This window comes from Colossoma macropomum, unplaced genomic scaffold (genome assembly GCF_904425465.1).
Source record: "Colossoma macropomum unplaced genomic scaffold, Colossoma_macropomum, whole genome shotgun sequence".
Lineage (NCBI taxonomy): Eukaryota > Metazoa > Chordata > Actinopteri > Characiformes > Serrasalmidae > Colossoma > Colossoma macropomum.
The window spans coordinates 1,564,345-1,586,270 of NW_023494786.1; the positions used below are offsets into that span (position 1 = coordinate 1,564,345).

At 41.3% G+C, this 21,926-nt stretch overlaps 3 protein-coding genes and 1 pseudogene across 3 annotated transcripts; all 4 read right to left on the bottom strand.

Moving 5' to 3' along the window:
* Window positions 1-1,732: 1,732 nt before the first annotated feature.
* Window positions 1,733-3,030, bottom strand: LOC118827094 (annotated as a pseudogene).
* Window positions 3,031-7,187: 4,157 nt separating this feature from the next.
* On the bottom strand, window positions 7,188-9,726 carry cldn8 (claudin 8). The gene has a single exon (XM_036557377.1). It carries the CDS (start codon window positions 8,977-8,979, stop codon window positions 8,119-8,121), a length of 861 nt encoding a protein of 286 aa, XP_036413270.1. The 5' UTR covers window positions 8,980-9,726; the 3' UTR covers window positions 7,188-8,118.
* Window positions 9,727-12,233: 2,507 nt separating this feature from the next.
* On the bottom strand, window positions 12,234-14,508 carry zgc:110333 (uncharacterized protein LOC550497 homolog). The gene has a single exon (XM_036598313.1). The coding sequence runs from the start codon at window positions 14,405-14,407 to the stop codon at window positions 13,508-13,510; it is 900 nt and encodes a 299-aa protein (XP_036454206.1). The 5' UTR covers window positions 14,408-14,508; the 3' UTR covers window positions 12,234-13,507.
* A 3,128-nt stretch (window positions 14,509-17,636) lies between these two features.
* LOC118827106 (claudin-4-like) lies at window positions 17,637-18,570 on the bottom strand. The gene has a single exon (XM_036598325.1). It carries the CDS (start codon window positions 18,472-18,474, stop codon window positions 17,797-17,799), a length of 678 nt encoding a protein of 225 aa, XP_036454218.1. The 5' UTR covers window positions 18,475-18,570; the 3' UTR covers window positions 17,637-17,796.
* Between the last annotated feature and the right edge of the window lie 3,356 nt (window positions 18,571-21,926).

The following is a 21,926-nucleotide window of genomic DNA, read 5'->3' on the forward strand; positions in this document are numbered from 1 at the left end:
GAAAGATAGACAGACAGACAGACAGAAAGATAGACAGACAGATAGATAGACAGACAGACAGATAGAAAGAAAGAAAGGAAAAAGATAGAAAGAAAGAAAGAGAGAAAGAAAAAAGATAGACAGAACAGACAGATAGATAGATAGATAGATAGATAGATAGATAGATAGATAGATAGATAGATAAATAGATAGATAGATAGACAAACAGACAGAAAGAAAGATAGACAGACAGACAGACAGAGAGATAGACAGACAGACAGAAAGATAGACAGACAGATAGATAGACAGAAAGAAAGAAAGAAAGAAAGAAAGAAAGGAAAAAAGATAGACAGATAGACAGATAGATAGATAGATAGATAGATAGACAGACAGACAGAAAGATAGACAGACAGACAGATAGATAGATAGATAGATAGATAGATAGATAGATAGACGGACGGACGGACGGACGGACGGATAGATGGACGAACAGACAGACAGACAGATAGAAGGGAAGTTATGAATTAACAGTAGAAGGTAAACAGTCCCCGTCTAACTGCAGTGTTGTTATCGTGGTCTTGTTCCGGGTTGCAGGGGTGAAGGACGGCCTGCTATGAGGAAACCAGCTCTCCAAAAACACTGAGGATCCAGTGTCGATACCATCAGCTCTAAACAGGAAAGAGAGTCACGTTTCCCAGAAACTGGTATTTACCATAAAGCACAGTGCTGGAAACACTGCGTCTCCCTGGCTCAGTGTGTACAGTACACTGACTATCTGTGCCAGAGACTAAAATTAAACATGGTCCTCAGTTTTAGCATAAAAGTTTATTAGAATATCTCCATAAACATTAAATTCAAATCATTCTACAACATGTCATACTCCAGCTGTTATGAATTTTCAAAACCTATTAAAGGAACAATATCTTTGTTCATTTCTAAGTAACATCATATGTGTGCTGACTGGAAGACTAAGGAAAAGTTTAGTTTCATTTAACTTTAAACTACAAAAACAAGCCAACACATAAACATGATCACATCAGACATCTACACCACACAGAAAATAAAAATGAGAACTATTTTACTAAAAACACACCCTTACATGAATGTTATGTGTATTTATGCATGTCATTTTTATATGTGTGTGTTCCTTTACATCATATAATTACATGTAATTATGTAATTCTGTACGGGCAGATTCGATTCTGCTCTTCCAATATTTCGAGGAAAACTCACTGAAAGTTGTTTGGTGTGAAATGGTTCAGATGTCTTTACAGTGGTGGTGATAGGAACCAGGGGTCGCCATGACTACAACACAAATATAGACATTTTATTTACTATCCAGAACCACCAGTGAACCTACACGAGTCTTCTGAGTTTATACGGAGTGTTGATGATGGAAAATAGTGGAAAATCTGAAATAATAAGTTTTCTTTGGGGACTACTTTGTCTCACAGCACCCTGCATATTATGTATCCCTCCACCATGAATGGAGTTTAAGGCCAAAATCTTCTCTAAACTATCATAAAACAGTGTCTCAGTCATCAGGCAGTGAATTCATAACCATTTCATGTAGTAACTTTCTGTGAGGGAGATTTTAGAGGAGGACGTCTGGTTCCTATCGCCACCACTGCATTTGATACAAAATAATTAGCCCTGCTTTGTAATAAGGCCTGAAAATTGAAAAAAAAAAAAATGAAGAAATGTTATTCAGAGCTGTTTATATTCAGAGAGATAGAGGGTTTAAAGACTGTGTGGTAAAAATGTCCTCATATGTACATTCCAGAGTTGGCGTGGGACACTGGGCTGTGCAGCCCGTCTCTGGAGTAGCCATATCCATACAGAACAGGCGTGTGTTGGGTGAGTGGTATGTCGTTGTGTGGGGGAGGAGGGGGTGCAGACAGCACACTGGGTTGAGTGGAGTTTCTGGGTGTGGAGAGTCTCCCCGAGCCACGTGCGGACAGGTGGGTCTGACGGTTGGGCACTATATTGGCGTTGTACACCACAGGAACACTAGGAGGTACATGTTGGCCGTTGTAAAGCACAGGCTGGCCAACAGGGGTCACTGCTACAGGGCTGTAGGTTGACGATATGGACTGCTGAGGGTACAGGTTGTGATTGGGCACGAGTGGCTGCTGGGGCATGGAGCTGAGTGGACTCGGAGTGGGCATGAAGGGATGCACACGGGACAAAGTCGAGCTGTTGGTCGTGTAAACGGGCCGATAAAACTGGGACATGTCAGATTCCGAAGCAGATCGGCAGACAAGGAAGACGACACCAGAGGCAAGGAGGAAGGCTGCCGTGACCCAGCCGATGTAGAGTGCCTCACCCAGTTCCCTGCGCTGGGCGTCCAGCAACAGCGGGTTGTAGAAGTCCTGGATGATGACATGGGCCGTCCAGGAGACAGGGATGATCACGCAGAGGGCAGCCATGACCTGCATTGCCCCGGCAATTATGATAATTAGGGCCTTGATGCGCGGTTGATCCTGAAGGCAGGCTGTGCTCTCGAGGCCTGGGAGGGCCACTAGCAAGCCTAGAAAACTCAAAGCCACGGCACAACACATAAGGCCTCTGGCTGCCTGGAGCTCTGGAGGCAGGTACAGCAGGGAGTCATACACTTTACACTGCATCCGGATGTTGGCCTGCCGGTAACAGTTCATCCACAGACCCTCCCAGCGTGTCTCCATAGTGATAATGTTCTCCTGGATAAAGGCTGTCACCTTCCACATGGGGGCCTGTGGTTGCGGAGGTGCCCACCAGTCCGATGATGCCCAGGCAAAGAGCGATGAGCTCACACGCGGCAACCATTGTTCATATACAAATACTCACACACAGAAAGTCTGAGCAGTGCGGCACAAATTCTGAGAAAGGTCACCGTCCAGTAGAGAGTTATTCCAGTGGCAGTGCAGCCCAGTAAGAATGGTAGTTAAATAGCTGCTCTAGTAAATATTTATCCCAGTGGCAGAAGGGATATGAAATAGTAATCCTAGTTGCAGTTATCCCATGCACAGGACAAATAGTAACTAGTTATGCCAGTTTCAATTATATCAGCAGCAGGACAGATGGTAAGTGGTTATCACAGTGACAAGTGAGATAGCAACTATTTCTCCCAGTTGCAGTTATCCCAGTGGCAGGACAGAGAGTAACTAGTTATCTCAGTTTCAGCACAGACAGTAACTAGCTATCCCAGTGGCAGGACAGAGAGTAACTAGCTATCCCAGTGGCAGGACAGAGAGTAACTAGTTATCCCAGTGGCAGGTCAGACAGTAACTAGTTATCCCAGTGGCAAGACAGAGAGTAACTAGCTTTCCCAGTGGCAGGTCAGACAATAACTAGTTATCCCAGTGGCAGAACGGAGAGTAATTAGTTATCCCAATTGGAGTACAGACAGTAATTATTTATCCCAGAAGCAGCACAGACAGTAATTAGTTATCCAAGTGGCAGGAAAGAGGGTAACTAGTTATCCCAATTGCAGGACAGACAGTAACTAGTTATCTCAGAAGCAGGACAGACAGTAATTAGTTATCCGAGTGGCAGGAAAGAGGGTAACTAGTTATTCCAGTGGCAGGACAGGCAGTAACTAGTTGCAGGACAGATGGTAATGTGTTATCCCAGTGACAGGACAGATAGTAACGAGTTATCTCAGTGGCAGGACAAATGGTAACTAGTTATACAAGTTGCAGGGCAGATAGTAACCAGCTCCCCAAGTCGAAGGAAATACAGAAACTAGTTATCCCAGTGGTAGGAAAGGTAGTAACTGTTTATCCCAGTGGTTGGGAAGATAGTCACTAGTTATCCCAGTGGTGGGGAAGATAGTAACTATTTATCCCAGTGGTAGTAGAGAAAGTAACAAGTTAGCCCTGTGACAGTCACAAGAGGAATTGCAGCAGACTGAAGCCAAAACCCTTCTGATTATCAGCTCAGGCTCCTGGGTGAAGGCTGACGAGACGTCACTCACCCTAGAAAGTTAAAGCCCCTTCCAGCTGGAAACTAAACATGAACATCCAGAACACCAGGTCCAGAGAGGGTGGGTTGAATGTAGTTTATGGTATGTATAATCCAAAAGTTAAAGATGTTGCCATCCTTTCAAAATCTTCACAAGAGCGCACGAGAGAGGATCCTGGACGTCTGTGTGGGGGCAGAATGCGAAATGGTAGAAAGGGTGCTGACTCTTCGTCCCTTCTCTGTTATGGGAAGTGATCTGCTCTTTTTGGGTTGGTTCAGGAGGATGAGGGCTTCTGCTGAGGCTGTGTTTGTTGTGCCCTTCTCATGTGGGCTATGGCTGTAAGCATCACTTTCTTACAAACATGTGAACACAAACCCTTACTCACTCTCTCCATATTTATCTACATTATTTCTGCATCTTTTAAATTGTAAACTCAGTGCTTCTCTTCCAGCTCAAGCTGCACTAGCAGTACCAGAACCCACCACTAGGGGGAAGGTCTTTGTTAGCATGGAGGCATGGCCCAAAACTGTTTAGTCACGTCCCTTCAACACTGCTGTTTGAAACAAGATACCACTTTTGTGGATCTACCAAGTTTACTTGGATATCTCTCAGATTAGTAAACACCACTGCGGCTATTGTCGCAGCAGCTCAAACAGTGTTACATTGATAATAATAATAATAATAATAATAATAATAATAATAACATTTCATGCCGGTGGTAGCTCAAAGTGCTTAACAGACAGGTCATAAAGCTTAATACTAATAAGAGAAATTATAAGTATTAATTTAAAATCATGTAAGAAAATGATTAAATTAAAAAGATAGACACCAAATAAACATGGAGTTTTAATTAAACACTGAGGTACAGAGACACATTTTTAGATGTTTATTAAAAGTGAGCTCTGAGCTTGACTGTCTGATAAAAGGTGAAATGAGCTCCACAGTTTAGAAGCAGAATAACTGAACGAGTCTCTCTGTGTTTTCTGTATGTTACATAAGGTGTTTGTAGAAGGTCAGTATCTGCAGATCAAAGATCATAAACAGACAGACAGTGATTTAAGTGGTGCCTTAAGGTCATTTAGAGCTTTAAAAACTAGAAGCAGAACTTTAAAATATATCCTGTACGATACAGGAATCCAGTGTAGTTCCTTTAGAACAGGAGTGATGTGATCTCTCTTCTTTGTTTTTGTAAGGATTTGTGCTGCCACATTTTGTATGAGCTGTAAAGGATGTACTGGTTTCTTAGGAAGTCCAGTAAGAAGAGCTTTATATTAATCAACTCTGCTTGTGTCAAATGCATTAACGAGTTTCTCTGCGTTGCCCTGAGAGAGAAAAGGCTGAACTTTAGTGATTTTCTCAAATGATAAAAAGCTACTTTAGTGACTGTGTTTACATGCAGGATAATACAGAGCTCAGAGTCTAAGATCACACCCAGGTTTAGTACTTCAGGTTTGGTACATGAAGCTAAAGAGCTGAGCTACCAGCACAGCTGGTAAGCCTGTCTTGATCATCAGAAGGAATGGTATAATTGGGTTTCATCAGCATAGCCATTAAAATTTCCTAGTTTCCTAATGACATCACCTAGAGGTCACATGTACAAAGAAAAAAAAGCAAAGGCCCTAGAACTAAACCCTGTGGGACACCACGAGAAATGTTACATTTTTTGATGAATAATTTCCCACTGAAACCATGAACTGTCTTTTAACTAAATATGGTTAAACCATTCTAAAACTGTGTTTGTGATGTGGTTTACTGTAACTAATGTGGTTTTGTGGAAACACTGCACACACAGACGATGATCTGATCACACCTGACAGTTTTTATGTATTTAATGATATATAAAACTTCTAAAGAGCAATTTCATTAGAGACACTGGTAATATAAATAGCTGTGAGACTCTCAGTCCTGTCATACACAACGCTCCCTCATTTGCCTTGTCTTAGAAACATGTAAATTCAGTGACTGCTAATTTCCATATCTGACTTATTACACAGGTGTAGTTTCACCATAAAGTTTCTGTTCACATTACTCAATATGAAGCGAATTTAGCTGTCAATCAAGCAAATGTTGCTGTCTTATTCCATGTCCACTAATTATAATAAGGCGACTTCAGGAAATTTGGATGGACACTTCAAACCTAACTCTACTTCAGAGCTCCACAAACATGCTATGCTGTTTATAATCTTAATTACCACCATCCAGAAACCACCACAGTAAGAGTCTGACCCCAATGATTGATTGAAGTCTGGATAAACACGCTATCCAGTAGGATATCCTCCAATATGGAAACAGTATATAAAAATATATTGACATATTTTGCAGTGAACAAAACATGACACCCAGTGTAATATATTCACAGTTGTATCTAAATACATGAATGATATATTAGAATATCGTTCAATATTAAACTGTCCAATATTCATTTGTTAAACTGTATTTGTTTTTTACAAACATTTGTTTTTTATCTTTAATATTTCCGTCCAGACTGTTTATGCATATATTTGAGTGACAAATGTTTATTTGGCCAATTTCAAATATTCTACAAATATATTTTAGAAATATATCTCTCACCCTCAGAACTCTTCCTACGTTAACTTTCCAGTAAATTTGAAACAATGACATAGTAGAACCACTTTTATTCCTTAAAGAACCGTGTTTAAATGAGGTTTGTGAGTATGAAGAACCTTTTAAAGGTTTAAAGAACGTTCACCTAAAGGTTCTATACCAATCTGAAGGCCTTTAGATTAGTGGAGGTAGTAGTAGATAGTACAAAAAAAAGGTTCTATGAAGTGCAGCCATAGGTTTTAGTGATATATGCAGCTGTATGAAAAAGTTTGAACACCCCTGGTCAAATTACATTAAAATACGTTTAAATAATTCCAAAATCCAAAAAAAGTCAACACATCCTCTACAGGGGACAAACATAAACATGGTATTTTATGGCCCAAACTTGTAGAAGCATTTTAACCATTGTTTTTTACTAAAGAACCACCATTTTAAAGGATTTATACAGGCCTCCTTCAGTAAAGGTAGGTAAGCAGTTTGTCTTCTTTTTCTGGTTCAATTGTAGTTGCATGTTGTCAGGTTTCTTTGGATGTGCGGGTGTGTCAGCTTAAAGAATTTCAAACAATAGCTGCACACTGTTTTATGTTTCACCTGCTGTTTGACTAAGCTGGAGCCTGAGGGCAAAGAGATCACCAAGACGCTCACACTCAGTGCAACGGACCTCAGCGAGTAAAGTCCCGCCTCAAGAATGCATCGCCCACAAAGGAAAGAGCTTTCACTGTTTCGTATAAATCACACGTTTATCAACCATATAGTCCAACATCACAGTGAATTCAGTGCTAAGACAATGTTAATAAAGAAAAAATACCTCTGATCACAAAATATCACTGCTGTCAGAATAAAACCTTGTATCTTCATTTTTTGTCGTTTTTCAGTTTTTGACATAATGCAAAAATGCCTGTTGCTCTTTACAAAATTACTTGGAAAATGTCTGGTTCCACTGACTTACATTAAAAGTAGAATATGTTTTTTTCTTTCTCCTGTAAAGTTACCATTTTGGAGATACAAGGTTTTGTTCCTACAGCAGCGACATGCTGCCCAAAACAATCTTGAAAATATTTAAACAGTGAAACATGTTGACTTTTGAAATAGACACATAAGTGATATACACACCAAAGACAAACTTAACATTCAATAATGTCAATCATTGGTTTGGGGTGAAATGGTTCATTGTAGAGACACTTTACAGTGGTGGTGATAGGAACCAGGGGTCATGAGGTATACAATGCAAACATAACAATTCTGACTCTATACGTTTTTCTAGAATAGAGTATTTCACACCAAACCACTCTGAACGACTCTGTTTACATCTTAACCACTTAATTATGCAGAATTTCTAAATAACTAAGTGAAATTTCTCAGTTCTGACAACAGATACAGAAAGTATATAATTTATACTTGTAATCTCAGTAATATCGACGGTTCATTAGTCATAAAAAGTTGGTCCCACCAAATCATTGTTTATCTGAAGTGAAACAGAGAAATGTCCACTCAAATTCAGCAACCTGTCGTAAACAGAAGTGCGTGTTCTCCACAAGCTACAAACACATATGCATATACAGTGGCTTGTTAGAGACTCCTTCTAACATTAACGTGCAATCCACATTTAAGCTTCATCTCAGTGTTAGCACTCATAGGTAGGCGACAGCACTGCGGATGGACTGCTGCCTGGAGGGTTGGATGAAGGACTGCTGCCTGGAGGGTTGGATGAAGGACTGCTGCCTGGAGGGTTGGATAAAGGACTGCTGTCTGGACGGCTGGATCATAGAGGGCTGTCTGGAGGTCTGGATGATGGAAGGCTCCCTGGAAGGGTAGCCGTAGGACACAGCAGCTGGTCTGGGTTGGAAGGTCATGGGTTGCGGCTCGTAGGCCACATAGGGAACGTTCCTGGCGTAGCCGTAGGGTTTCCGGTCGGGCTCCTTGTCTATGGACTCATGGCAGCAGGCGAATATGCAGCCGCCCACAAAGAGAAGGGCAGAGGACACCCAGCCGATGTAGAGAGCCTCTCCCAGCTCCCTGCGCTGGGCATCCAGCAGCAGAGGGTTGTAGAAGTCGCGGATGATCACATGGCCTGTCCAGGAGACAGGAATGAGGCAGCAAAGGGAGCCCAGGATGATCATGCTGCCAGCCACAATCAGTACCATCCGCTTGGCCCGGTCATTGTCACGGATACAGGCGGTACATTTCATCCCCATGATGGCCACAAGGAGGCCGATGGCAGACAGGGCAACCGAGCAGCACATGAGGCCTCGGGCCGCCTGCAGGTCCGGTGTCAGGGCCAGTAGGGAGTCGTACACTTTACACTGCATCCGGATATTGGCCTGCCGGAAGCAGTTCATCCACAGGCCTTCATAGCGTGTCTCCATGACGATGATATTCTCACCAATGAAAGCTGTAACGCGCCACATGGGCATCCCCGTGCTGGCCGCTGCCCCAATCAGGCCAAGTAGAGTCAGGCACAGCGCTGCAATCTCCAGCGCCCCACTTGCCATTTCTTGGTTTAGTCTGCTTGGATGCTGTGAGGGAGATACTGTAAGGAAGATACTCAGCAGCAACACTGAAGCCTTGTCAGCTCACTCTTGGTTCCTGAAGCCTTATTAGGTTACTCCTGGTTCTTCAAGCCCCTTCAGATCAATTCTTGGTTTTTGAAGTCTTGCTAGATAAATTCTTGGTTCCTGAAGTCGTGTCAGGTTACTCTTGGTTCTTCCAGTCTTGTCCAATCAACTCTTGGTTTTTGAAACCTTGTGAGATCACTCTTTGTCAAGTCTTGATTTTAAGTTCCTAAAGTCTTGTCAGATCAATTCTTGGTGTTTGAAGCCTCATTAGATTACTCTTGGTTCCTCTCATTAGATCAGCTCTTCATTCCTGAACATAGATCAATTCTTGGTTTCGGTTTTCCCAAAGAACAAAGGCAGATCAGCTCTTTCATGGAGCAAAACAGCTCCTCTAGACCACGTCTCTTGTGAGAGTGATCCACAGGAGGTGGCGACTCACCTGACAAGAGGAGTCGACTGCTGCTATGCTGCCCACCTGAGGAGCTTTTCTGCATCCCAGCGAATGAGCAGTCGATAGCATATGCACCTGCTGCTCCCTCCCCCTGGTCTCTGAGCTGGAGAATAGGATGGGTGGGATCTCGAGGTGGTTGCTATGAAATCGTATCCTCCTGTGGCAATGTTTGTGCCTGCAGAGCAGCAGGAGGAGGGGCAGGAAGAAACACAGTGCCGTTCTCTACTCACCAGTCTCCACTGGATGCTTTCTCATTTGCACGAACTACACAGTGACCTCAAGCACGCTGTAGTCAAACAGTAACATGGCACATGATGAACTTCAGTAATGTTTTACCTGGAAAGTAACCGAAATGGCTCTTTTTTTAGTTATCATTGGCAATAACAAATTTTTTGCATACTTGAATGACGAAGGTACACGGAAGTCATTCAGAGTGGTTTGGTGTGAAACACTCAGACCTAGAGAAACTCACAGAGATAGAAATGTTCACAGTGGTGCTGATCGGAATCAAACACCAGAGCTTAATGTTTGACACATTGTTTTATGATAGTGTTGAGCAGCTTTTGGCCTAAAACACAATCCATTCATGGTGGAGGAGGTAAATGTAGGCTGTTGTAAAGCAAAGAAAGCTGATTTTTTTTTCAGATTTTCCACTATTTTACAATCATCACTATTCCATATAAAACTCAGAGGACACATGTAGGTTTACTGTTGGTTCTGGATAGTAAATAAGATGACTATATGGCAACTCTTGGTTCCTATCAGCACCACTGTAATGAAATCTGAGCCAGTAAGTTTGTCTACAAAGCACCATTTCACATCAAACCACTGTGCATGACTTTGTTTATATCTCAACCACTGACAATTCTGTGGAATTACCCTTTAAATCTGCAATATCAAAGCTGTTGTTTTGAGATCTGGTTACTGGTTAATCCTGGCTTTGCTGGAACACATGCTGTGTAGTTCTTAGGATTGTGTTGCCAGGAGTGCTGGGTATGCCTAAGGGAACAGCGGCATAGCGCCTGATGAGAGCAGTACATCGCTAGCAATAAATGAAAGCTATTTGGGACAACCATGCCTGATGTACTAATCACATTTAATCTTATGTCACTTATTTGTAGTGTCTGTAAAGATAACTGGCAATTGATCTGCATGATGTCTTCTATATTCAGGTGAAATTATGCTGTCTGTCTGGACACATACGCCTTACTTTAGTCTCATGAATCATGGAAATGAGCTAAATGCAAATTAGGTATGTCACAGTTAATAGTGGCGTCTTTTAAAACTCTGAGATATGACACTATGCAAATGGCATCCCACTAACTGTCTTTTTTGCATATATTATATTAGCAGTTTTGGTGTGCATTGGTTTAATATCCAGTTTTTTTAAGTGGGAATTGATTTTACTGCATTATTACTGATGATTGATGCCTTTCACAGTGGTGGTAATTTGTGACTACGACACAAATACAGACATTTTATTTACTATCCAAAACCACCAGTGAACCTGCATGAGTCTTCTGAGTTTTTGTTTTGAATGTAGAAGATGGTAAAATAGTGGAACATCTGAAGATTTTCTTTCGGAACTATTCTGCCTCATCACACCCTGCATATTATGTATTCTTCCACCATGAACGATAAGATTAAAATCTTCTCAAAACTATCGTAAAACAGTGTCTCAGTCATCAGGCAGTGAATTCATAACCATTTCATGTAGTAACTTTCTGTGAGGGAGCTTTTAGAGGCGGACGTCTGGTTCCTATCACCACCACTGTGAACAATTCTGACTCAGTAAGTTTATCTTGAACGGAGCATCTTAACCGTGTAAGTATGAGGAATTTCCTTTAAGTTATCAGTAATAGATCCCTTTAACGATCATATGTACCAAATATAGCAGCTGTAACTGTATTATAATGTGTTTTACCCAGTTCCTTAGGTAGAGTGCCGAAGACAGTATCTTTTTCTGGCGCATACTTGAAGTAAAATAGCTTTGGTGACCAACTAATAATTTGAAATAATTTAACTTTTAATTTACACACTTAAAAAAGATGGTTATTCAAGAGTTCTTTAGTAAAGGAAATGGTTCTATTTCATGCCTAAATGGTTCTTTGCATGATGAAATGGTTCTTCTATTGTTACAAGCTTGACATTATAGCAAAAGAAGAACCTAGAGGACCATATACAACACATTCTCCATCAATCTGAAGAATTTTTTTGCAAGATTTCAACATGCAGAAAACGATTAAAGCATGCAAAAGGTTCTATATAGAACTCACGGTTCTAAAGAATCCTTGATGAACCATCTATGTTAGGTGTGCACCATTTGGTAGACAATATCAACCTCTAAATGTCTGTACATGGTGCATTTTGAGAACCATTTCTGACAGCTGTTGATTACAAGGAAGAGAACAGAGAATATGTATGTGTATAAGTGTGTGTAAGGATTTTAGTCCTCTGTCCTGTTTGAGTTACAGGTGTGTCTACAGGTCTGCAGCATCCGGGAACATTCGAGCTGCCAGCACTGACAAACACACTGTCTCCCTGTTCAGAAAAACCACACGGACAGGTTCCCCCAGCCCTGCCAAGCCTTCCCCATACAGACTCTTGCAGAATGTGATCAGATAAAAAGTCAGGTTAAGCACCAGAAGAGAATGTGTGTGACTAATGAAGGTGCTCTGTGGGTTAAACAAGCATCAAGCATTAATCTCAGTCTTTATGTTTGTTAATTTTTTTCCTTTCCTTTTAATTTTTTTTATTACAAACAATTGGTCGAAACAGTGCTTGAAAAAACATGATTATACATTTCAAAGTATAACATTACTTTTGCCCGTTTTGGCATGGTGTCCTCTATGAAAGTTGAGGAGTTGTTCTGCAAGATTCCATTGTTCATTGTCCGTATGGAATTTTCTTTGCTGTATATCATCTCGGAAGGCACCAGCTCTTAACCTTTATCCTTGAACACCGGATCCTTTCAAAACATCCATTTCAGATTGAGAATTTTGAAGCAAAACAAAACAAACTTCAAGAGTCAGAGATTAGAAGTATAACATATTCACAGATAACACTGCCCATCACGTCTGGGGACCTAATATTCTTTTAAAATGTGTGAGTTTCACTGTTACTTTCAAGTAATAAAACGTCCACAAAGGTTTAGTAGCTCTGTTCTAATGCTTTTATTCATTATCTCAGCTTCAAAGTATCTTCCTCAGTATGAAAAGCAGATTTTGTTCAAATAATGATTTTCAGTTTTCTTATCCAAACTATTGAAACTCTTTTATCCCAAAGGTGGTTTAAAGCCCCTGAATTTTGGCATTATTTCCAACATTCTTACAAATATAGGTGCCGGAAAGGGTTATGATCGCCAATGTTTGGTTCCCCAAAACCTTTCAGTGGGTAGTTTCTTTTTGTAAATGAGATAGGTGGGTGTGAAGGTCCTTTTAAATAAACTCCACCTATATTGAAGGTTCTAGGAAGACCTCTTAAAGTGACCCAAAAACTTCATATGATGAAAATCTTTTGGTTCTTCTATGGCATCACTCAAAGAACCCTATATGGTACCATGTTTTTAAAAGCGAAGACAGCATTGGCACTCATATTGGCACACACATTTAAACATGTATTAAAAACATTTTGAAAGGGTTGGGTTGGATCTCGAATGGCTCCCTACTAAACTATGTAGGTCAAAAACGTCTACACCCAAAATAAGGCATATGTTGACTAGAATGTCATTTGAGATTCAGCCATGGGCTGAAAGACTCTCAATGTAACATTTAGTGCACTATTTGGGTGTAAAAACCAAAGTTAGTGCACTATTTAGGGAGGAGGGAGGCATTTGAGATTCAGTCTAGGTGTCCCCAAACTTCTGACACATGAGTAGTGTACATAAATTAATGGAATTGATATCACAACCATCAAAAGGTTAAAAACATGAGCAGGAAACCTGTATTTGTGAAAGAGATGTCCATAGTGCATCAGTCTAAGAGAGGCAGAGGCCATCCCTGCACTCTGACCTCATCAGTATGCAGGTCGGCTATAGGCTACAGACCCTGGTGGTGGTACAGCACTGTAGGCTGGTTGGTAGCCGTAAGCTGGCTGGTAGGCTGGTTGGTAAGGGTATCCAGGCTGGTAGGAGTAGTTGTAGGGAGCAGATCCGGCCCTGTACAGCACCATATTCATGTCCTCCTTCTCCTGGGTGCGGGGAGCATGTCGACACAGCAGGATCACCCCAGCGATGAAGAGCAGGGCACTCGTCACCCAGCCTATGTAGAGTGCCTCGCCCAGTTCTCTTCGTTGGGCGTCCAGCAGCAGGGGGTTGTAGAAGTCCTGGATGATAACGCTGGCCGTCCAGGAGACGGGTATGATGGTGGCTAGGCACCCGGCCAGGAAGAGGCACCCTCCGGTCACCAGGACGATATGTTTGACGCGGGGACGGGAGTCGACCAGCTTGGTGCAACGCATGCCTACAGCCGTTACGATGAATCCGATGGTCGTGAGGGCCACAGCGGTGCACATGAGACCACGAGCCGCCTGCAGGTCCGACGGCAGATAAAGCAGCGAATCATACACTTTGCACTGCATCCGGATGTTGGCCTGCCGGTAGCAGTTCATCCACAGGCCCTCCCAGCGCGTCTCCATGACGATGATGTTCTCCTGGATGAAGGCCGTCACCTTCCACATGGGCAGACCCGTCACGGCGGCAACGCCAATCAGGCCAATGAAGGCGATGACCAGAGCCACGACCTCGCAGTGCATGGCCTCCTTCCGCTTCTTCTTCTCCTTCAGCAGCTGCTCCTCGAACAGCGTCTTGGCCGTCTTGTCATCGTAACCCGTGTAAGCACTGTCCATGTAGGACTTGTCAGCATATGAGCGGCCCGCGTAGGACTTGTCCGCGTAAGAGCCAGCCGTGTAAGACATGGCGGCTGATGGCTTCGAAAGGACTATAAAAGAATCTGATGGTTTTCCAGTGAGGCTCACTTGATCTTTCTCTCTCTATGTCCGTCTCTCAGCGTCTTGATCCCAAATGAGAGTCAGAAGTCAGGTTAGGAGGTTTTACCGCCCGAGAAAATATGCAGCAACAGTGCTATGTGCTCCGACAGGTTTGTTTGCATCAGAGACAGAAACTGGCTATGCTTGAATTGTCCAAACAAAGATAGAAACTGCTGTTTGTCTTCCTGTCCTGTCAGCTGATGACCAAAAACAAGAACAAGAACACAGTTACAAGTAACAACAATGACACGGGGAAAACTTATGGTACAATAAAAATCCAAAATTACTTGGAATAACATTTTGTGCCAATATCTAAAAGTTTGTTTAGGAAAAAAGCTAATGTGTCTTAGCTTCTCCTTTCTTCAGATACACATGACATGAAGGCCCTTTATGAAAAAAGATGTAAGCTATGAGAATATCAGAATTGGTATCAAATTTATTGGCCAACAAAAGGAATTTGGTTCCAGCCGTTGGTGTCTGTCTAGTATTGTATCCAATATACAGAAAATGCACAACCCCATTTCCAAAAAAGTTGGGACACTGTGCATAATGTGCGGAATGAAAATAAAAATAGAATGCAATGATGTGCAAATCACGTCAACCATATTTTTAATGGAAAATACTACAAAGACAACGTATCAAATGTTGAAACTGAGAAAATATATACCCATTTTGAATTTGATGCCAACAACACGTTCCAAAAAAGTTGGGCCAGGGGCATATTTACCACTGTGTTTCATCACCTCTTCTTTTAACAACACTCTGTAAGTGTTTGGGAACTGAGGAGACACTGCTGTAGTTCTGAAAGTGAAATGTGCTCAACAGTTCAGGGTATCCTTTGTTGTATTTTTCATTTCATAATGTGCCAAATGTTTTCAGTGGTGACAGGTCTGGACTGCAGGCAGGTCAGTTTAGCGCCCAGGCTTGTTTAATATGGAGCAATGCTGTTGTAATATATGCAGAATGTGGTTTGGCACTGTCTTGCTGAAATAATCAAGGCCTTCCCTGAAAAAGACGTTGTCTGGACGGCAGCATATGTTGCCAAAACATGTATATATGTATATATCAGCAATAATGGAGCCTTCACAGATGTGCACGTCACCCATGCCATGTGCACTAATGCCCCCCTATACCATCATGAATACTGGCTTTTGAACTGTGCACTGATAACAAGCTGTGGTCTTTAGACTGGAGGACACAGCATCCATGTATTCCAAAAAGAGCTCAGGCCCAGAGAAGGTGGCAGCATTTCTGTATCCTGTTTATATTTGGTTTCTTCTTTGCGTTTTAGTGTTTTAACTTGCATTTGTGGATGTAGTGACAAACTGTGTTCACAGACAGTGGTTTTCAGAAGTGTTTCTGAGCCCATGCAGTGATTTACACTACAGAATCATGTCTGTTTTTAATGCAGTGCCTCCTGAGGGCCCAAAGATCACGGACAGCAAATACTGGTTTTTAGCCTTGTCCCTTGCATACAGAAATTTCTCCAGATTCTCTGAATCTTTTAATGTTATTATGTACCGTAGATGATGAAAAGCACAAGTTCTTTAATATTTTATGTTGAGAAACGTTATTCTTGAATTGTTGCACTATTTGCTCACTCAGTCTTTCACAGAGTGGTGAACCCCTCCTCATCTTTACTTCTGAAAGACTCAGCCTCTCTCTCTCTCTCTTTTATACCCATTCATGTTACTGACCTGTTGCCAATTAACCACCAGGTGTTTCTTTTTTAGCAATATGCAATTTGACCAGCCTTTTGTTGAAGTCACATTCATATATCCTCTGAAGTTTCAAGGAGAAGGTCAATGTCAGTGAGATGGGACAGGCCAAAATAAAGATGGATACAGACTTTTTAACTGTTGTGTGATCATGTAAATGCAAATTTTAATAATTCTATTTTAACTTAAAGTACAGATCTCTTCACTTTTTTACAGAAATAAAAAACATCAGTCACTTTATTTTTACGTTTAAAAAGATAACGGGACACAAACTGAAATTAAAAGTGCTGGACATGTTTTTGGCTACAGTGTTAATTACAGCATCAGATAACATACTGTTGTGTTTACACTACATTTATTATTCGAGAGTTGCCAGCAGATGGGAAACAGCAGTGTGTGTGTGTGTGTGTGTGTGTGTGTGTGATGGTAACAAGTATCAAAGTGTTCGCAGGTGTGAAATGAAAACTGAGCTGTGTTTTTGGGAATGGTGAAGGTAAAAGAACTCCAAGAAAGGCTGAGACATACGTACAGTTTTACTTCTATACGTAACTGCATAACATTCAATCATCTTGTCTTCAGCTCAAGCAAAGCTTCCTCTTACTGAACCGAAAGTATGCAGACAGTAAAGTCCCAGATCCATGTGTTTTGTCTCGTTTATGATCAGTATGAATACAAAGAGCAGACAGTAAAAAGTTAGATAACAGAACCAAGGCCTGGTTAACTACAATACAATAACATTTCTAAATGATCAGAAATCACCAGAAAATCATCATTAAATGATTTTATTACTCATTGCATTTGATAACATTTTGAGCATTTTATCTACATGGATTTCAGTCAAGTTACATTAATTAAGCAGTTAGTATATCAGTAGTTTTCCTCGACTATATGACTATATATCTGTATCCATATCATCACTATTATAACAGAACCTTTTTAATTTGTACAACCTTTGCAGTAGGAGGGAAACCACAGTGTACATTTAGGATCAGAACAGATTTTAATGGATTTGTTTTTGGCTACATTAAACCTCATCCACTACAGTGCTTTATTATTTCAAGTTTCTACCCATATTACTGTCAGAAAGGTGCTATAAATGAGCCACATCCAGCAACAAAGTCTGAAGTGTGGAAAATAAACATGTTTGAGGTGCCCACCTTATTCTAAGATAAAGCTAAACTAGTAGCATATAAAGTGTAAAATGAGAGCATGTCTGTTACTCTTCAAGTGTATTTTTTAAAAGCATACACAGCAAAATTTCATTCACGAGTCACGACTGGTTGAAAATGAAAGTGCTGCTGAAAGTGTCCTAAACTGGATTGATTTCATTAACTTAATAACTCAGAACTCAAACTATGCACTAGCCGAATAATCTATGAAAATATAAACATCAGATTGGATGATACTCAATATTACTTCACTCTGAATGGATTGGGGTTGTATCACGGTATCGCAACAGGGATTGAACAGCAACAGGGTGTTTCAAAAGAAAGACGACAGGGTTTTAATGTCACTGATGATAAACTATATTTCATTATTACATAAATAGCATAATTATAAGAGTAGATTCAGTAAAAAGACTAAAAGACCGACATCTTGTCAGACATACTGCTTCATATTGTAATAGTCTGAGGGCGTACGTTTCAGTGACATCACATCCTTGCTCTCCTCCATTGCTGGAGCGTAACCCCCTTCCTCCTCCTCCACCTTGTGTCCTTTCTTACAGCGAAAGATCAGGATCACCCCAGCAACCAGCAGCACCATGGCGGTGGCGTAGCCTATGTAGAGTGCCTGTCCGATCTCACGCTTGCGAGAATCCAACACGGTGGGGTTGTAGAAGTCGCGGACGATGGTGTTCGTGGTCCAGCACACGGGGATAAGTGTCGCCAAGGCCGAGACCAGGAAGAGACACGCCCCCGCCACAAGGGTTACCTTCTTGCCCCGACCGTGGTCTTGCCACCAGATGGTCTGACGGAGGCCGCAGGCGGACACGAGGATACCCAGCACGGCGAGGATTATGGCAACGCACATGAGGCCGCGGGCCGCCTGGACGTCCGGCGGCAGGATCAGCAGCGAGTCGTACACCTTGCACTGCATGTTGATGTCCGCCTGCCGCACGCACACCATCCACAGCCCCTCCCACTGTGTCTCCATGACGATGAGGTTGGCGCCGATGAAGGCTGTCACCTTCCACATGGGCAGCGCCGTCACCGCGATGACACCTACCAGGCCTATGGCCCCCAGCACCATGGCCAGGATCTCCAGCTTTCCTCGCATGGCGAAGCAGGGTTGGCGATGGCGACTGAGAGAGATGAGGGAGACGGTTGCGTTTTAAATGCAGCAGGAGGTGAAGAGGAGGGATCGTCTGCACCAGCTATGTGGTACCACTGGTTTGCAGAGATACTGCGAGTTGCAAAAGCCTTTACAAAACAGAACTGGCAGATTCAACATTCTCTTTTTATCAGCTCAAACAGTTTCATCACTGAGGAATGCATTCAGCTCAGACAAGGCTTCTCCAACTGAAACATTGTATAACATGGTGCCCCTCTGATTTACCTGATGGGTAGAAGCAGGTGTGTGGGTCTTTAGTAAAGCCGGGCTGATGTATAGGTTGGCTGATAATGTCGGCTAATGTCGGTGTCTCGCGGTTTTATTGGTAATAGCAAAAACATCATGATATTGCCCCAAAAATTCCCAATTTTTTAGCTACGATCTTGCAATCAAGGATTTAACATAAATGTGTCACAGCCCTTATTAGCCCCTTAAACTCAGTATCCTCACAACATTTGTATCTCCATCGGGCTCTAATGTTCAGTTCTTAAAAATGTTGATCCAAAAATCCCCACAGATTCTTCTTCTATAATGTTTCAGAAGCCAGTCAAAGTGGCCAGTCAAAGTTTTGACTAGTCTGGCCTGTGTTGGTGAACACAGGTCGGATACTGATGTCTACACATAAGGCAGTAAATCCTAACATTAAACATTAATATATGAATCCCCTAGAGTAGTTAGTCAGCGTGCATGTCAGTAAAATGGATCAGAAGGTGGAACTGGAGCTTTCTGTGAGCTACCATGTTTCCTATCACTGCATAAAAGAAGCACCATGCTGCCTTTACTGTTGGATGCACTGCAAAGTTTCTGCACTCAATTCACATCACTATGGAAATGCTTATTACTTATAAGTTTAATCTCAGTAAGAGTAAAAGGCCTCTGAAGTGTGAAGGATATTCCTATTTATGTGTTTGCTTGTTTAAAACAGAATAAAAATCCAAATAAAAATCTTATGAATGGATTTAATGACATAAATAGCCACTTGTGTTGACCTTAACGGATAAAGAGAAAGAACTTTTTGGTATTTTTGGTATTTGAGAGAGAATAATTACCCCCTAGCAGTTGTGAGTAATTGTCATTTTGCTAATTAATTGCAGAGTTATGCAATTAAAGACTTTTTGAGTATGGACAGATTCAAGTCTGTGATTCAGACACTTTGGCAAAAATGTAAAAACCGGACCGTACGCAAAACAATAACTTTTCATCGAGTTCAGATCCTAATAAAATATCTCATTTTCTACTTATAAACACAAATGTGGTATGAACTAAACGTTTAGAATCTGCACTTTTCACACAATTTCTACCCTCATTTCAATAAACTATGAATCAGTAACAATTCATATAAAATTACAGCATGACTTTGTTACCACCAGCCACCAGCCTGTGGGTTAAAGTAGGTCTCGTTTTGTTTGGGAACAAAATGAATGTTGCGGGTTTGCTGGTGGTTACAAGACTGACCGCTCTGCTCTTGAAAATAAGGGAATGAGAAGAGGCAGCACTGTGGACACAACATTTCCTCCCTACAGTCCTCAACTGCTCTGTCTATCATAATGGCATAATATTCTACACTACATACCATTAAAACCCCCATATTGTTACTTATTTGTTTCTTAAGTCATTTGTTGTGGTTTATTAAACAGATGATGCTTTACATTTAATAAAAATGCTTTTGTGTACTTCTAGTTATACTTATATTAGGGATTCCTCACCCCTTTGCATTGCAAATTAGTAACATGCGGCTCTTTTACTGCCCTGTTGTGGCTCCACAGCAGAATTAGATTTGTAGGTAAAAATAAAATAATCCTCCTTCACAGTAAAATAAAGCTCTGCTGATCGTTCAACACAGTTTAACAATAAATGGTCTTAAACTCTGGAGTTAATGTAGAACTGCTAATTCACCCTTTAACCCTGAAGATCAGTGCAGACTGCTGGTCACCATAGCAATGCAGACCGTCTCACCTAGCTAGTAGCTAATGAAACGGCAAAGAGAGAGATTTAAGATGAGCATTGATAATTTGGGGATGAATGGACTTACTTGCATTTATAATCACTCCAGCTGGTTTCCTGATACGTTTAATCTGCAATGAGAAACTGACAAACACTAAAAAGTCGTGAAGCTGAAGTCAGTTTCTTATTTGCCAGCTTCTTGTTAGAATTGTCCCGTCCCACCTTAAATGGTGCAGCAGTTACATTCTGGTGCCTCAGGCACCATTTAAGGTGGAACGGGAGAATTCAGACAAGAAGCTGGCGAATGAGAAGCGCCTTCAGCCTCGTAAGAAGTCGAACGTTGAGATATATTTTACAAGAAACTGTTCCACTTTTGAGGAAAAGTTTCCTGCTGGAGATGCGAGAAAAGGGTCTACAGCAGAGCTAAAGCTTAAAGCAGAACAAAGTAAGTCTGCGTTTTCATTTATATTATATTCTTCAGCCTATTTTAGGACATCAGCACATACTGAGACATATTTACAGCCAAGATGGTAAAATGGACATGAGAAAAACAACCAGAGGGCCTCAAGTGTCACGTTGATATGAATGCAGTGGGAGATTCTGAGGTTTAATGTAACAAAACAGCCTGGCTTACATACAACCACCATGAAGCCTGATGCCACCATCAGCCTTAGTACAATAATTTTATGTAGCCTCTATGCTAGCATCATGTTTCATGTATCCTCTACTGTGACACCTGATTCAGTTCACATCAGCCTTCATAATCAGCTAATGATACAATTCAGTTGCACTGTAATATGCTGACAGAAAGAATACCTAAAAAAATAGCAGCTAATTATAAAGCTAACCCATAAAATAAGACAGGTTTCTGAGCTTAGAGGAAATTAAAGTTAGCTAGATAATTTGCTGTACAGTATAAGAAACCCTAATCTAACATCCTTGATAGGTACTGTAAACCAAATTAATTTGTAAGATAATGAAAACAAAGCAGGGTGTTAGCACCCATGCTAACAGCTTGGTTTGTTATCACTAGTTTAAAGATTACCTAGCTAAACAGATTCAGCTAACAAGCCATTTATTTACATGGAAGCTGCTTTTCTTGAAAGCAGTTTAACAGACTTCATAATTAGTTCAAAAAAACTGTGACTGGAGTTTGAAAAATAGAGATTATTTACTCTGCTATGCTATGAAATATGATGAGTTTCTGATACAGTCATAATTATTTTACATTGCTATGCAAGCATTAGAATGAAGTAAGCTTGGTTTGCTATCACTAGCTTGCTAATTTAGCTAGCTAAGAATACATGTTGCAAAGAATTTGGGTTGCAAATTGTAAATTTTGAATCTTACCTCAAAAGTGTTTTACAGGAGAACACAGCGCTATTTTGGGCTCCACCGTTAATACATTTCTCTGAAAAATACGCTAAATAAAAGGCAGTTTAGGCTCGCTAGCA

Bases quoted from the DNA above. Each gene is read 5' to 3' on its own strand.
- zgc:110333 (XM_036598313.1), bottom strand. From the start codon at position 14,407: ATGTCTTACACGGCTGGCTCTTACGCGGACAAGTCCTACGCGGGCCGC.
- LOC118827106 (XM_036598325.1), bottom strand. From the start codon at position 18,474: ATGCGAGGAAAGCTGGAGATCCTGGCCATGGTGCTGGGGGCCATAGGC.
- cldn8 (XM_036557377.1), bottom strand. From the start codon at position 8,979: ATGGCAAGTGGGGCGCTGGAGATTGCAGCGCTGTGCCTGACTCTACTT.